At 36.6% G+C, this 17139-nt stretch overlaps 1 protein-coding gene across 1 annotated transcript in view; it reads right to left on the bottom strand.

Moving 5' to 3' along the window:
- LOC127834129 (unconventional myosin-XVI-like) overlaps positions 1-17139 on the bottom strand; it is a 165942-nt gene that overhangs the window by 128822 nt on the left and 19981 nt on the right. The window contains exons 12-18 of the mRNA XM_052359758.1: positions 16762-16938; positions 9510-9737; positions 6823-6937; positions 5473-5620; positions 4196-4292; positions 2001-2103; positions 1179-1265 (exon numbers count right to left, since the gene is read on the bottom strand). Of these exons, the coding sequence (XP_052215718.1) occupies positions 1179-1265; positions 2001-2103; positions 4196-4292; positions 5473-5620; positions 6823-6937; positions 9510-9737; positions 16762-16938 (955 nt within the window). The remainder of the gene's footprint in view (positions 1-1178; positions 1266-2000; positions 2104-4195; positions 4293-5472; positions 5621-6822; positions 6938-9509; positions 9738-16761; positions 16939-17139) is intronic.

Below are 17139 nucleotides of genomic sequence, written 5' to 3'. Positions count from 1 at the left end.
GAAACGTCTTGAGATGCATAACTTTGGACAAAATAAAAGGATGGATGGTTTTGCAACTTGAAAATTTCAAAGGGCCAAAACTCTCTAAATAAATCATCTAACCAGAACCCACAATTAACATGCGCATCTCCTCAAGGTAGTTAAGCTTTCCATAAAGTTTCATTTAATTTCCGTAATAAGTTGCTGAGAAATAGCTCAGACAAGAATTGCACTATATGTACAATGGAAAATTTCAAAGGGCTATAACTCTGTGAAAAATCATCCGACGAGAACCGGCTAATAATATGCACATCTCCTCTTGGTAGTGAAGCTTCCCATAAAGTTTCATTGAATTCCAGTCATTAGTTGCTGAGAAATAGCCCGGATAAGAATTGCACCATATGTACAATGGAAAATTTCAAAGGGCCATAACTCTGTGAAAAATCATCCGACGAGAACCGGCTGATAATATGCACATTTCCGCTTGGTAGTGAAGCTTCCCATAAAGTTTCATTGAATTCCAGTCATTAGTTGCTGAGAAATAGCCCAGACGATAATTGCACTATATGTACAGTTAATGGAAAATTTCAAAGGGCCATAACTCTGTGAAAAATCAACTGACCAGAACCCGCTGATAATATGCACATCTCTTCTTGGTAGTGAAGCTTCCCATAAAGTTTCATTGAATTCCAGTCATTTGTTGCTGAGAAATAGCCCGGACAAGAATTGCACTATATGTACAATTATTGGAAAATTATAAAGGGCCATAACTCTGTGAAAAATCATCCGACCAGAACCGGCTGATATTATGCACATCTCCTCTTGGTAGTGAAGCTTCCCATAACGTTCCATTGAATTCTGGTCATAAGTTTCTGAGAAATAGCCCGGACAACAATTGTGCACACGGACGGACACATGGACGCACGGAAACACGGACGGACAGACGAAGCAGCAACTATATGCTCCCCCCAAAATAAATTTTGGGGGAGCATAAAAATACAAAAAGGAAAAGTGTCATATTTGTCTGCATAGGCTTATCTGGAATGACACTTAATGCACATGCATTAAGCCCCGTTTTCCCAGAAAGAGCCTCCATTTATGCCAACCTGTGGAGCTGTTTTGTGTCCTTCCAGTAAGTGTTATAACTATGGATATTCAACGGGATAACTATAACAACTCAATGAGCTTATTTTGTGTACCTCTGGTCATGGTGTAGTCGGCCACCAGCGCCGACCCCAGCTCCTTGCCAGACACCTCCAGCATGTCAGCCACACACTGCAGCTGATCTGCAAACAACAGTATGTGTAATTTAACAGGCTAGATATATAAGCCTCCCTGTGGAAAAACAGGGCCAAATTCATGTGAAAAAGTATTGTCTCAGATGACCCTGTGCAGTCTGTACAGGATTATCATGGAAGACACTTTCTACATAGACAATATTTTTGGTTAGAAGATACCTAAATTTGAAAGGAAAATTGCGTAAGAGCTGGAAGATTTGTTGGTGATTTGCCTGTAACTTAACGTTTTGTGGATTTTTGTGGGTCCACTCAATTACCCAAACCAATAACAAAGATCATTTATATCCGAAGTTCAATATAGACATATAAAAAATCAATAAATTTAAGATCCAATGTCAACAACATTGAATAAGCCTTTTTCTGGCAAAACTGGGTTTAATGCACAAAGTGTCATCCCAGATAAGCCTTTGCATTATAAGTCTAATATAAGACATATAAAAAACCAACACATTTAAGATCTAACAAATAGTCGTGATCCTTATAATGAAAATTAATGCAAACAACATTTTATAATAAGCCTTTTTCTAGGAAAACTGGGTTTAATGCATGTGCATTAAGTGACAATTCAGATTAGCCTGTGCAGTCCACTTTCCGCCCAGACTGGATTTTAATTTCAAAGAGAATTCTTTCAAATGAAATTTTTTGTGAAAGCGGAAAGTGTCTTCCCAACATGCATTTAGCCAGTATTCCCAGAGGGGCTCTATGATATCAACCATCATATACCTGGATTGCTGATGACTGCTGCATCGTTATTGCCGACCCCTTTGAAGGAGATCTCCCCAAGGTGTAAAACAATGGAGAGAATCTGAAGCATGCTTGTGATGTCCTGCAAGAGGCATGGCAACAGAGGATGCATAGGGATGCACATGTGAATACAGTGGATAAATGAGTACAGACACTTGCCATATTACTAAGGAAGAAACAGATCTGATATCATGAACAATTAAACAATTTGAGCTCAACTCAGAAGATGAAACTTGCACTTTCCAATCAGATGAGTAATTAAAATTTGTGTTGGCTCATGAACAATCTCAAATCTCAGCTATCAAAACATGCACAAATTACCATGCAAACTCAGGGTCGAGTCAGACTTGAAACTAAAAAACTTCTGTGTACACCAAATTGAGTATGATGGTCAAACTCCTCTCAAAAATTGATGAAAAATTATATTTTCTATGAGTCTATGAATATTTACTTAAGCATGTTCCTGATACAATGCCATTGGATTAAGCAAAGGAGCAACACAGGGGTAATACCACATGCGCTGACACAGGTATAAGTGGTTGCCCATTTTCTGGGGTGAGTCCCGGGCCAGTCAATCAAAAGTCGGTAGCCCGGCAACATGTCTTATTGGGTAATACCACATGGGCTGAGTCTTATTGGGTAATACCACATGGGCAGAGTCTTATTTGGTAATACCACAAGGGCAGAGTCTTATTGGGTAATACCACAAGGGCAGAGTCTTATTGGGTAATACCACATGGGCAGAGTCTTATTTGGTAATACCACATGGGCAGAGTCTTATTTGGTAATACCACAAGGGCAGAGTCTTATTGGGTAATACCACAACGGCAGAGTCTTATTGGGTAATACCACAACGGCAGAGTCTTATTGGGTAATACCACAACGGCAGAGTCTTATTGGGTAATACCACAAGGGCAGAGACAGAATTAAGTGGTTGCCCATTTTTCAGTTTTGAGTCCGGGGCAAACAAATTTCAAAAGTCTGTAGCCAGGCAGTTTGGCGCTTAGGTAAAACTTTTATGGAATGAAATAATGAGAGTATTGTATTTCTCAATTGAATCTTTTTGTATCTTTGACAAATACAAGGCATAATGCATTGGAAGGTGGTCAGTAATGTTATTCTGTACTGTGATCTCATTTTGTAAAATAAATAATATTTGCTCATGATATGTACTTTGTTCTGGGCTCAAAACTCTTTGGCCTACCTACCAAAGTACTAAAGATGGCTGTCCAGACAGTCATAAGTAAGTTTCTTTCTCTGCATGAGTACTTAAGATGTAGAAATTACCAATTTGTTACAGATATTTTGTTATAATTATATGACTAAGCCCAATACTAATGGGTACAGTTTCATGTTAAACAAATATATGAGCTGTGCTCTGTGAAAAAGGGGATTTAACACAGGCTAATCTGGGACAACACTTTTCGCCTGAACTGGAGTTTTGCTTAGAAGAGACATTCTTTAAACAGGAAGTGTCATAAAAGCCAAAAGTGTCGTCCCTTTTAAGCCTGTGTGGACTGCACAGACTAATCTGTGACAACACTTTAAGCACATGCATCAAACCCAATTTTCAATGAGCACAACTCATATACATGTTTGTATAATATTTTGAAAATGCCGTTTCATTTAAGGCTAAGGACAATAAGAGGTTTGGGACGCATGATAATTTCAGGGCAAATTGATTATGGCAGAAATGCACACTGGGTTTGACTACATGGCTAACAAACACTGAAAGGTTGAGGTATACACAGTCATAGCTTACATTTATACAAAGTTAAGAAGTTTAGACACAAAGCACGGTTGAGCCAAATTGCTTTGGTCCAAGAAAGGGTGAGACACATGAAATAGTTCAACAACATGACCATAAGGTTGATACACATATCCCATGGTAAAAAACAGCAACACCAAAAAGGCTGAAACAGTATCTCAGGACAAACACAAGTGCAAAAATGAGGCACATAAATTAACTGGATTGCTTGAACCACATGAAAGGTCACGGACATAGGACAGGTTCATGGCTACATAACTCATCCAAACAAGAACCATACATAAGTGCACGAATGAGGTAAAAAAGTTAAGTACATTGCTTGAACCAATTGAAAGGTCACTGACATAGGACAGGGTCATGGCTGTAGTACTCACTACAACATGAATCAAAGTAACTTTTAACCTACCATGGTTGAAAAGCCGATGTACTTTAGGCAGTCCTTAACCTCCCAGAACTTGGCCTTATTGCTGGAGGAAGGGTCCATCTTTGTCCCAGAGAGGTACCTGCAAGAACAGAATAATTCAGAGGTCAAGTGTTAATTGTGTTAATTAATGGTAATTGTATTTTCTCTAAATATTGACAAATGTTTCAGCAATTTACATCGCAATTTTACAAGTTATTTAAAGAAAACCATTTTTTCTATTTTTAGTAATAGTGGCCTTTACTTTGGAATTGACTGGCCCCAAATTCAATCATAAACTGCATGTAGGTCAGCAATTTTTATTTATTATCAACACAAGCTGACCTGCATTTGTGAAACACAATTCCCCCTACTGCACTTTTAAGCCGCACTGCAGCTATTTTAGAGAAAATTGTAAGTCATGTAGGTAGACACACATAACAAAAATCAGCTAAATATCTTAAAGCGTTTCATAAAAAAACTCAGAAAAACATTTATTACAGAGAAAATGTCAAAGTCCAAGGCCCATAACTTCGCCAAAAATCAATGGACCGGAACAAAACTCAGACTTCACCTGTAAGTCATGTAGGTAGACCACATACCAAATATCAGCTTCATATATTAAAGCATTTGGTAAAGAAACTCCAGAAAATAGTTATAATAGAAAAATGTAAATGTCAAAGGCCCATATCTTGGCTGAAAATCAATCGACCGGAATGAATTTCACACTTCATCTGAAAGTAATGTAGGTAGTCTCACATACCAAAAATCAGCTCAATATCTGAAAGCGTTGCAAAAAACAAACATTTCAACCACTGTTACACTACCTTAACCTGCCCATTCTCAGCAGTTTGTACAAAAAACATACAAGGTTTGACCGTTAAAATCTAAGGTTGCAAATTAGCCTTTTGAGCCCAAAATTTGAAGCTGACCAAAAATACAATAGTACGATACCATGACAAACACTAGACCACTACCTGAACCTATCAATGTTCTGCAGTTTGTACAGAACACCTAAAAGATTTGACCAATAAATATTAACTTGCCATGTAGTGTTTTCAAGTTGAAAATTTGTTTAAGAAAACAAGCACCGAAATTGTATGATACCATCACAACCAATGTAACACTAGCCTAAACCTGGCCATTATCAGCAGTCTATACAGTTGATGTACTAGATCATGGATCATGTAAATCTAAGGTTTTCAACTAGCTTTTTGAGTTCAAAATTTGAATTTCACGTGCAATGAAACTGTTCACTAACATCACAACCCCTGTAACATTACCTGAACCTATCCATGTTCTGCAGTTTGTACAGTGAGACCTCCTCTGGTGACAGCCCTGCGTTCATCCAGTAGAAGATGTGAAAGTTACACTCCTCCCCTCCCCTATGAACCACTCTAGACTTCTCCAGTAAATACTCTGATATGTTTGCTGAAATCATAACATTGGACTGATTCAGCATTTAACCCATTACCACTCATGCACGCACTTTGACGCGTTTCTAGTTACTTAGAAAAATGAATTAAATTCTATACTTTTATTGTAAGATTCAAGTTTTTAATGCTTCATTTCCAACTCAGACATACTGATGAGCAGCAAACAGCATTAAGCCTGAACAGACTGCGAGTTACTTGCAGGCTGTTCTGGTTTTATGATGGGTGCAAATAGCCATTTTCACTTTGCTTCTGAGTTGGGAAGGGCTAAGTATCCCTGCTTAGAATGCGTGATATACCAACTTATTGACAAAATAGGCCCATGATTACAAAACTGGGTGCATAATAGGCAAGCCCCCTCTAGTGACACATGTTTGGTCACAGGCAGTTGTACTATACCCATATTTAAATTGTGACTCCCAAGTGTTGCCTTGACATATCACTGTGTTGCAAGTGACAAATCATATCCAAATACTGATCTATTAAGAAATGTTTACAACTTCACATAATAAATGATGATATTACAACGGAACTATTTGACATATTGCCATATTTGACCTTTAAACTGTAAGTTTGAGAAGTCCACCAATAAGGAAGGCACACATATGTTGCAGACATTCTGTCCTACAGCGTGATCATTACAGGCAAGTTAAGGTAAATTTGATGACAAATGATTAGTTAACGGTCGGGAGAAGATGTTAAATGCCCATATTCGACCTTTAGGGTTTGACCTTGACCTTTAAGGTAAGGGCACAGTTATGTGTACAATATGTCTTATCCTAAGGGTAATCATTTTTGGCAAGTAATTTTATAATTGCCGAATTAATGATATACATGTACATGATTGTGTAGTTGCCATTGAAACAAAATCTGAGAAACAGACAAAAGCACCAAGAATTGGACCATAAAGTGCAGTGCTTAATATCTCCCACTGCGTGAGTGCGCAATCATGACAAACTAATGAATGTTATTGACTCATGGTCGATGAATTGATACTTTCAAGATTTAACTTAATTATTTTTATTTCTTATTTAATGTAAGATGTAAAATTATCATAAATACATAATGGTTGCAAATGAACAAACCTTTGTGAACATGATTCATTGCTACTAAAACATTGCAGATACCCCAAACAGTTGTTCATTTTCCAATCATGAATGACAAAACCAGCACAATATTAATTATTTTTTATTCTCTTACCTCCAACAACTTTTCCATTTTTGTTGAAATTCAGTTCCACATATTTTCCATATCGACTGGAGTTGTTGTTCATCAGAGTGATAGCATTGCCAAAGGCTTCAATTAGGGGATTCACCTAACAATCAACACAAACTTGTTTCATAACTAAAAATAAGATTTATGAAACTCATGTGACCAACCATTTACCATAAGTCATCATTGATGATTGGTCAAAGATGACAAAGAATAGAGGATATTAGTTTGTAGAGGATGAAAAGAGTATATTGGTTAGTAGAGGAAGGATAGAGGATATTGGTTGGTAGATAATGAATAGCAGATATTGGTTGGGAGATGACAAATAGAGGATAAAGGTTGGTAGATGGCAAATAAAGGATGTTGGAAAGTAAATGAAGAGTAAATATTGGTAGATGATTAATAGAGGATATTGGTTGGTAGATGGTGAATACAGGATATTGATTGGCAAATGTTTAATAGAGGATATTGGTTGGTAGTTGATTAATAGAGGATTTTGGTTGGTAGATGGTAAATATAGGATATTGGTTGGTAGATGATTAATAAGAGGATATTGGTTGGTAGTTGATTAATAGAGGATATTGGTTGGTAGATGGTGACTACAGAATATTGGTTGATATATGGTGAATACAGGATATTGGTTGATAAATTGTGAATACAGGATATTGGTTGGCAGTTGATTAATAGAGGATATTGGTTTGCAGTTGATTAATAGCTGATATTGGTTGGTAGATGGTGAATACAGGATATTTGTTGGTAGATGATTAAATGAGGAGATTGGTTGGTAGATCGTAGATGATTAATAAAGGATATTGGATGGTAGATGATTAAAGAGGATATCGGTTGGTAGATGACAAATAGAGGATATCAGTTGATGGATGATTAAAAGAGGATATTGGTTGGTAGATGACAAATAAAGGATATATGTTGGCAGATGCTGAATAGAGGATATTGGTTGGGAGATGATTAATACAGGATATTGTTTGGTAGGTGATAAATATAGGATATTGCTTGGTAGATGATGAAAAGAGGATATTGGTTGGTAGATGATGAATAGAGAATATTGGTAGGTAGATGATGAATAGAGGATATTGCTTGGTAGATGACAAATAGAGGATATTGGTTGGTAGATGATGAATAGAGGACATTGGTTGGTAGATGACAAATAGAGTATATTGGTTGGTAAATGATGAATAGAGGAGTTCTGCACAGGCTAATCAGGGATGACACTTTCCAGAAAAACTGGGTTTTCACTGAGAAGAAATTTCCTTAAGATAAAATATACCATTAAAGCCGAAAGTGTTGTCCCTGCTTGGCTGTGTGAAACATACATTAAGCCCGGTTTTCCAAGAGTGCAGCTCATAAAAAATATATAAAAATTTAAACAAGACCTGCATTTTTGACACACAATGCCCCCTTCTGCCTTTTGAAGAAACACAGAAACTATTTAAGAGAAAAAATTTAAGTCCAAGGCCCATAACTTTGCCGAAAATCAATGGACTGTAACCAAACTGTCATTTCATTGGTATGTCATGAAGGTAGACTCACATACAAAAAATCAGCTCTATATCTGAAAACATTGCGTGAAAAACCTCGGGACAACGGAATGCTGGACAGTGCGACTGCTATATGCAACCCTATCAGGGGCATAAACAAGAGCACCGCATAGCAGGTGCCAACGCTCGGCTCGGCTGTGGGTGCAGTTAAGAATAAATGAAAGCTTGTCAGAAGAAAAGAAAGAAAGGCAAATGGCGAGAAGAACTCATCTGAGAGACTATGCATCTGTAGATAGAATACTTTCATTTTAAAGCCAGTTTTATGTTGTTTTATTTCAGGCTGCAGTGACCTTGACTATATTGTGAGGGCTGTTGGTTAGAAATTATATAAAAATGTGAATGATAGATTGTTACAAGAAGGCTAATAACAATGACAGTTATGATGGAATCTTAATTAATTTGATGAAAGAAACAAGAGCTGTCATAGTGCAGCGTGCTTGGCTATTCTCAGTGCATGATAGTATTATGAAAGCATTCAAAGTTGAAGAGGGGAGATAATTATGAAAAATTTACCTACATCTACCTAATAATTAAGGTCATTAAGACAAAAATGTGCAACCTTGAGTGGTAACTAAAATGATATATAATAATAATAGAGTTATAAATCAAAATATGTAAATAAATAACAATATTTAAAAGTAGTAATAAACCATACCATCACCTGAAATAGATGCAACAAAAATTAGAATATGTGTTCTGCAATTCCTGTTGTGAAAATGGTTAAAGGTGAATCAAGAAAACTGTCACATTTATCTAGATTATCATGGGATTAATGTAAACATGTGATGTTATTTTAAAATACCAAAATACAATTTGATGTATTATAAAAATGTTAAATGAAGAGTATTCAAAATGTATATGAAGCAAAATCATTCAAATTGAATTTTGGTTTTTGTGCATCCATCACCTGAAAATGAAAAAAGCCCACCTTGTCTCACCAGTAGTGGTGCGGTTCATGGAAAGAGGACTTTTTGACCTTGATCTTTGACCTAGTGACCCAAAAATGGGTGCGGCGTGTTGAACTCATCAAGGTGCATCTACATATGAAGTTTCAAAGTTGTAGGTGGAAGTACTTTGAAAACAGCCGAGCTAAAAATTATGATATATACTATGGCCTACTTGGTTTATTTTTGCACTGAGCTGTGTCTCCTCGCTGCCTGCATCCCTCAAGAGATGCTGAACAATTAATTTACACGACTCTGTTTTGCCGGACCCGCTTTCTCCCGATATGACGTGACACTGGGATTGATTTTCACGCAGAAGTGCCTGATATGAGTTCTCTGCAATCTCGTAAATGTGGGGCGGCAAAGGGATGCCTGGATCACGACTGTGATATTTTTCAGATATCTGAAACATATCAAGGAAAGCCCAAGGGTACAATCCTTATTGAGGTATCAGTAACAAGAAATAAGTAAGGATCAGCACTAGACAATGCAATAACTGGGATATCTTAAATGAAAGTAAACAAGAGCAGTTATTCAACACTTACATTCTTTTAAATTTCATCTTTTTCACATTGAATTATTTGTTCATGAAAATAAACAACAAAAATCTTAAGGTAAAAACAACATGAACAAGAGCACCGCCTTGCTGGTGCAGACCGCTCATCTATTTTCTTTTTAAAGGTGAAGGGACTCTCATTTTCAATCACAAAGGAGGGAGGGGTGGAGTGAAGAGGGGTGCATTGTGTGGGGGTGTGGACATTTATTACATTATCTTCCAAAAATGCGAAAAAAAGGAAAAAAAAATGGGGGAGTGGGGGGGTGGGGGTGGGAATTCTTGGGTGCGATGGTTGGACGGTATTTCAAACATAAAATAATAAAAATAAATATTTGTGTTTTCTAACCATTTCCAAAAAAAAAATTGGGGGGGGGGGGGGGGTGAGGTGGGGGGTATAGTGTGAGGGTGTGGTGGTAATTTGTGAGATGATCTTAAAAAAACAATAAAAAAAATAGGGGGGGGGATTCGGGTGGGGGGAGGGGGGGTGGGGATTCTTGGGTGCTATGATGGGACGGTATTTCAAACATAAAATAATCTAAATAAATAGTTTTGTTTTTTAACTGTTAAAAAAAATAAAATTGGGGAGAGGTGGGGTGGGGGGGGTATAGCAGGCCCGTACCCAGGCACTGGGCCCAGGGGCCCGGGCCCCCCCAGCTGGCTGTCGAGTTATGATTTTTTAATGATGGGCCTACTGCAAATTTTCTCACATAATAGGGCCCACAGTACACTTTCCTGCAATACAAATGTGCAGATGTGTTTTATTGCCCCTGATACACAAGGGGATTAGCGCTAATTTACTCGCCAGTGGAGATAAGCCCCTTGGCATTGTTTTCTTATCACCTTGTACACACATCCCCGATCTGTCAATTACCCATTGTGATCAATGCCCCATCTTTTGATGGTGGGTGTAACACGTCTTTTGATTGGACAAGGAAAGAGAAACAGCGAGTGAATGGAACTGATACAGAAGGTCGTAGGTCTGAACGATAATAGTGTTTTCTCTTTTGAATTCAAACCTCCTCTAGAGTCAAAGCTTATTAAACATTTCTGTGAAAACTTGTCTTGTAGTTACTGACATATAACCATAGTAGTATTTTCTCTTTGAAATCAAACCTCCTCTTCAGTCATACTTTATGTTACATTTCATAATAAAGGTTTTTTAGTTTCAAAGGTTGCTTTTACTTCTTTATAAAGTGTAACACATTTCTGAAATCTAAAGCTTTAAACATGTGTGTGAATTTCACACCAAGGGGTCGTTGATAAAGCATGTCACGCTTTTTTTACCATTTTTACCCCGGCATGTCACAAACTGTTACAAAATCTTGGACCCCCTTCCCTAAAGTACGTCACAAACTCACACTTCTGAACATTTTTTTAAAATTAATACTTAATTTAATTTAAACCTAAAACTCAATTCACTATTAAACCGTTTTAAAATTTCACTTACCGGTAAAAGAACTTTCACATTACAGGCTTGTATAACTGTAGGGTTGTTACGATGAGCAGTATGAATATTTATCCACTAGTTAACCTCTAATAAAAACGAAATTATAATTTAGATTTTCTTTCAACCCTTTACTAACTAAAAATGGAACAGTCCAATTATTTCGTCATTGAAATCTGTGTGGAGGTTGTGCCTATTGAATAAGCCGGCCCAGCCAAGTTGCCTATAAAACATTCGAAGAACAGAATCAGGAGATACGCAATTCGTCTTATTTTCACATAAAACTAATTCAAGTGTTTCACACATTTTTGAAAATTAATTTTAAATTCTACTTAAGAAATAATAAATAAATTATACAATTTTTTTTAAATAAATGTGTGACATCACACATGGCCCGACTCCCCTCCCCCATGTCACAAACTGTCACTTTCTTACTCACCCTCCCCCACCTGGAGCGTGACATACTTTATGGACGGCCCGTAATGGTTAAAGCTTTAAACTTCAGAAAGGTGCTGATTTACTTGTTATATATCCATAAATTTATAACACAACATATGTTTCTATATGCATTCAAATTCACCTTGAACAGTGCCTAATAAAAAAAATCTTTTCGGGAGGGGCAACCCCTCCCGCACACTCCCCGTTTGGGCCCCCCCAGTCAACATTTCCTGGATACGGCCCTGGTATAGTGTGAGTGTGTGGTGGTCATTTGTGAGATGATTTAAAAAAAAAAAAAAAAAAAAAATAGGGGAGGGGGGGGGTGGGGGGTTCGGGTGGGGGGAGGGGGGGTGGGGGGTGGGGATTCTTGGGTGCGATGATTGGACGGTATTTCAAACATAAAATAATCTAAATAAATAGTTTTGTTTTTTAACTGTTAAAAAAAATAAAATTGGGGAGGGGTGGGGTAGGGGGGGGGTATAGTGTGAGGGTGTGGTGGTCATTTGTGAGATGATTTAAAAAAAAAAAAAAAAAAAAAAAAAGAGGGGGGGGGAGGGGGGGGGGGAAGGGGGGGGCACGGGCGATGGTTTGGGTGGAGTCTATTGTGGTATGTCAGGTAAGAGTAGTTTTGTCAAAGTATCAATCAAATCTAATCATAAATAAAGAAGTTATGGCAATTTTAGCAAAATTTAATAATTTGACCTTGAGAGTCAAGGTCATTCAAAGGTCAAGGTAAAATTCAACTTGCCAGGTACAGTAACCTCATGATAGCATGAAAGTATTTGAAGTTTGAAAGCAATAGCCTTGATACTTAAGAAGTAAAGTGGATCGAAACACAAAATTTAACCATATATTCAAAGTTACTTAGTCAAAAAAGGGCCATAATTCCGTAAAAATGACATCCAGAGTTATGCAACTTGTCCTTTTACTGTACCCTTATGATAGTTTGCGAGTGTTCCAAGTATGAAAGCAATATCTATGATACTTTAGGGGTAAAGTGGACCAAAACACAAATCTTAACCAAACTTTCAATTTTCTAAGTATAAAGGGCCCATAATTCCGTCCAAATGCCAGTCAGAGTTACATAACTTTGCCTGCACAGTCCCCATACGATAGTTAATAAGTGTTGGAAGTATGAAAGCAATAGCTTTGATACTGTAGGAATAAAGTGGACCTAAACACAAAACATAACCAAATTTTCAATTTTCTAAGTATAAAAAGGGCACATAATTCTGTCAAAATGCCAGTCAGAGTTACATTACTTTGCCTGCACAGTCCCCTTATGATAGTTAGTAAGTGTTTCAAGTATGAAAGCAATAGCTTTGATACTTAAGGAATAAAATGGACCTAAACACAAAACTTAACCAAAATGTTCAATTTTCTAAGTATAAAAAGGGCGCATAATTCTGTCAAAATGCACGCCAGAGTTATCTAACTTTGCCTGCCCAGTCCCCTCATGAAAGTAAGTAAGTGTACCAAGTTTGAATGCAATAGCTTTGATACTTTCTGAAAAAAGTGGACCTAAACGCAAAACTTAACCAAAATTTTCAATTTTCTAAGTATAAAAAGGGCACATAATTCAGTCAAAATGCACGCCAGAGTTATAAAAACTTTGCCTGCCCAGTCCCCTCATGATAGTAAGTAAGTGTACCAAGTTTGAATGCAACAGCATTGATACTTTCTGAGAAAAGTGGACCTAAACGCAAAACTTAACCGGACGCCAACGCCGACGCTGACGCAGACGCCGACGCCAAGGTGATGACAATAGCTCATAATTTTTTTTTTTTAAATAGATGAGCTAACATGAGCTGTCACCATAGGATGACTTATGCCCCCTATAAACGCTTCATAGAAGTTATGAGCTTTTTTCGAAACCTAAACGCAGATTTCAAAACCTAAACACGGACCCTATGTTCAAGGTCAAGGTCACAGGGGTCAAATTTTTTTGTGCGTATGGAAAGGCCTTGTCCATTTACACATGCATACCAAATATGAAGGTTATATCTCAAGGGACATAGAAGTTATGAGTATTTTTCGAAACCTAAACACAAATTCCGAAACCTAAACGCCGACCCTAAGTTCAATATCAAAGTCACAGAGGTCAACATTTTTGTGCGTATGGAAAGGCGTTGTCCATATACATATGCATATTAAACATGAAGGTTATATCTCAAGGGACATATAAGTTATGAGCATTTTTCGAAACCTAAACACAGATTTCGAAACCTAAACGCTGACCCTTACTTCAACATCAAGGTCACAGGGGTCAAAATTTTGTGCGTATGGAAAGGCCTTGTCCATATACACATGCATACCAAATATGAATGTTACATCTCAAGGGACATAGAAGTTATGAGCATTTTTCGAAACCTAAACGCAAAGTGTGACGGAAAGACGGAAAGTCCGATCACTATATGCCCTCCTACCCGGGGCATAAAAACATCAAATGATGTCATGAAAACAAACTAAATGTTGTCACACGACACTATGGCGTTTTCAACAAAGCAGTCCAAGTACAGCTATATCCACTGCTAATATGTTTTACATTGAAGTGGTAACCTTGATTATAAGCTAGTCATTAGTGAATGACCTTTTGCACCTCATCATAATGACCAAAACATTGTTGCCAAGTTTGATGAAAATCCTTTAATGAGTAAAGGAGATAATTATGGACCAGACAAACAAAAAACAATGAATCTTTTGACCTTGAAGAAAGACCTGACCCTTACACCAGGATGACTGACTCATGTGTTGTGCACATTCTTGTGATTATCCTAAACAATGCAGCCAAGTTTAATGACAATCTTGCAATGGGTATAGGAGATGTGGATCAGACACGAAAATAGAGGCTCAAAACAGACCTTGAAATATGACCATAGCCTTGAGCCATGATGACTGACTAGTGTTTTCTGCACATTGCCTCAATGTCCTTAACATTTGAGGCAATTGTCGTGAAAATCCTACAAAAGGCACAGGAGATATTGGGCGGACACGAAAATGAATGCTCTTATCTTTGACCTTCACCTTCTGCAAAGCCCCTTAATGATTTCAAAATTTGAGGCAAATTTCATGAAAATCCTTCAAAGGCTAAAGGAGATGACAAAGAAATGCAAAACATTGGTGGTTTAAATTGATATTAAGCACAAAATAGAGAAGAGGGAGTAGGCATAAATAGAACAAATGGTAAAAAATGAACCCGACCATGAAAGAAAAATAATTTAAGGTCATCAACTATAATGTCAAACCTTCCCAATCATAAAAAGAATCTAAAGAAAAAATTCATTTGAACCATGCCATGGTAAAATGGGTACTGTGTCATATTAGGCCAGCATAGCTCCATACCAGTCTACACATTTCTGTAGTCTTAAGTCTCAGAAGGTTTTCTGGTCTCATTAGGGGACAGGGTAGCACCAGACCAGACTGCAGGAATGCAAGCTGGCATCATATCGCTTAAGACCTATTTTCGCATGACGTGGCTCAGACATAATTTATTGATGACGTTGATACCAATGTTGACTCACATCCATGTAAAGATGTAAAAAATAAATGTATTTATACCCAAAAGATGGAAATTGTTACAACTTTTGTTTTATTCATAGCAATGATTGGCCAAATCAATGTAATATGTACATTATATGTGATTTAAAAAAATATTTTAAAGTTGTTGTTTTTTGCAGAGATGTAATACATCATTGAAATGTGGGTACACACCATTTATGGAATATATAGTTGTTTTTTTTTTTAAATCTCTTAAATAATCTTTCAGTGCAAATACTACTAGCACTGACATAAAAACAGATTGTTTAGCCAACTATCAACTCCAATGGCAGTATATAACAAATTATGTTTGGCAATAAAAATCCCCTTACAAATTGTAACCTTTAGTTAGCATTTGATATCAAATTTCATACAGCTTTAAATTAAAAATTGAGTGTGAAACTGCTGTATGTATTAAACAATTATTCACAGTATAAAACAGTTTCAACCTTAATATTCAAATGTTGTGTAGTAACTATTTGCAAAATTGATAGAAGCAATTTACTGTAGTTAGCACCATTAAAACAATAAACACTGTTGATGTTTGTTATTTCCGTCTATGTAGTTGTATTTTTACATTCAGCTGTTTACGATACCATTAGCATTTGAAAACATTCCCTGATTGTATGGAAAACATGTTTATTGGATACTTAATGAATTTTGGTAAAACAATCACACAATTAATGTAGTTGGTAAACACACTTGAGGTAGCACTAAAGGGAGAATCTCAAAATCTACTAAAACTCCATCTCGAAATGAAATTACCCAATCAACTTCTTCCTTAATTGATTTTAATGCATAGATCTGCTTGCAGGTGCTTGGTTCAGACATAATTATTATTGTATAACTTCTAAGGGTTGCACATCAATTTTTTAAATAATGATTGTACTGATCATACACTTACAATATTTTAATTTATTGAGTTTAATTGATTTTTAAAGGAAAACATGGAACAGTTTATGGAAATTACTGTGATATTTTTTTATTTTTGTGTCTTAAATACAAATAATTTAAAATATTAGCAAATAAAATGATTGTAGCATTGATTGTATGACAGATATTTGTTTATACATGTTTAATTGAAATTTAGTACTATCCTATTTTACCACAAAAATACCCAATTTTAATATAGATTAAAATGACAGACAGAGGTGTGTTGTTTTTGCTGTGACTAATGTTAAAATTTATGGTTTTTCTTTGAAAAAATGTAATTCTAAAATGCCGTACTGTCAAATGTGTTTCAACCATCTATACAATAGCTCAACAAGTTTGTCAAGACTGTCAAAGCGAATAGCAACAGCTACATCACCGCATTCCACGGTGTTCCACATTGTTCTGCTGTGACTATAGTAGTATGTATGCTTTGGAATCGGGTCTGTTTGTGGTGGGATCAAGTCAATTTTACGGCCTTTTTTAAATAGCAGAAAAACCCCTGTACAATGAAATACCTACATCTTTTGAATAAATCTCAATGTCCCTGAAAGGGTTAACAGCAATAAGGACATCGCCGATGAGTGTGTATATCTGGCTGGCCTCATAACGCACTTGTAGCTCCTTTAACACAGCCTCATCTTTGATGGTTGTCAAGGTGATGAGATTGTCTGTTGTAGAGCATGTAGTCAATTTTCCCTGAAAAGAAAATACTCGTTTAAAAACTTCTGTGAATGTTTAAAAATAGACAGGTTAATTGACAAAATTTGTTAAAGGATATCTTTACAGATTTCTGATAGTCAAACCCATGAGCTTTGCAGCTTTCTTAAGTATTTGTAAGCATGCCCAAGTTTTAACTGTTTTAAGTAAAATAAAGTGCTGCTTTCAATAAACAATATT

Source organism: Dreissena polymorpha, chromosome 6 (genome assembly GCF_020536995.1).
Source record: "Dreissena polymorpha isolate Duluth1 chromosome 6, UMN_Dpol_1.0, whole genome shotgun sequence".
In the NCBI taxonomy this organism is placed as follows: Eukaryota; Metazoa; Mollusca; class Bivalvia; order Myida; family Dreissenidae; genus Dreissena; species Dreissena polymorpha.
This window is presented reverse-complemented; position numbering and strand designations above follow the sequence as displayed.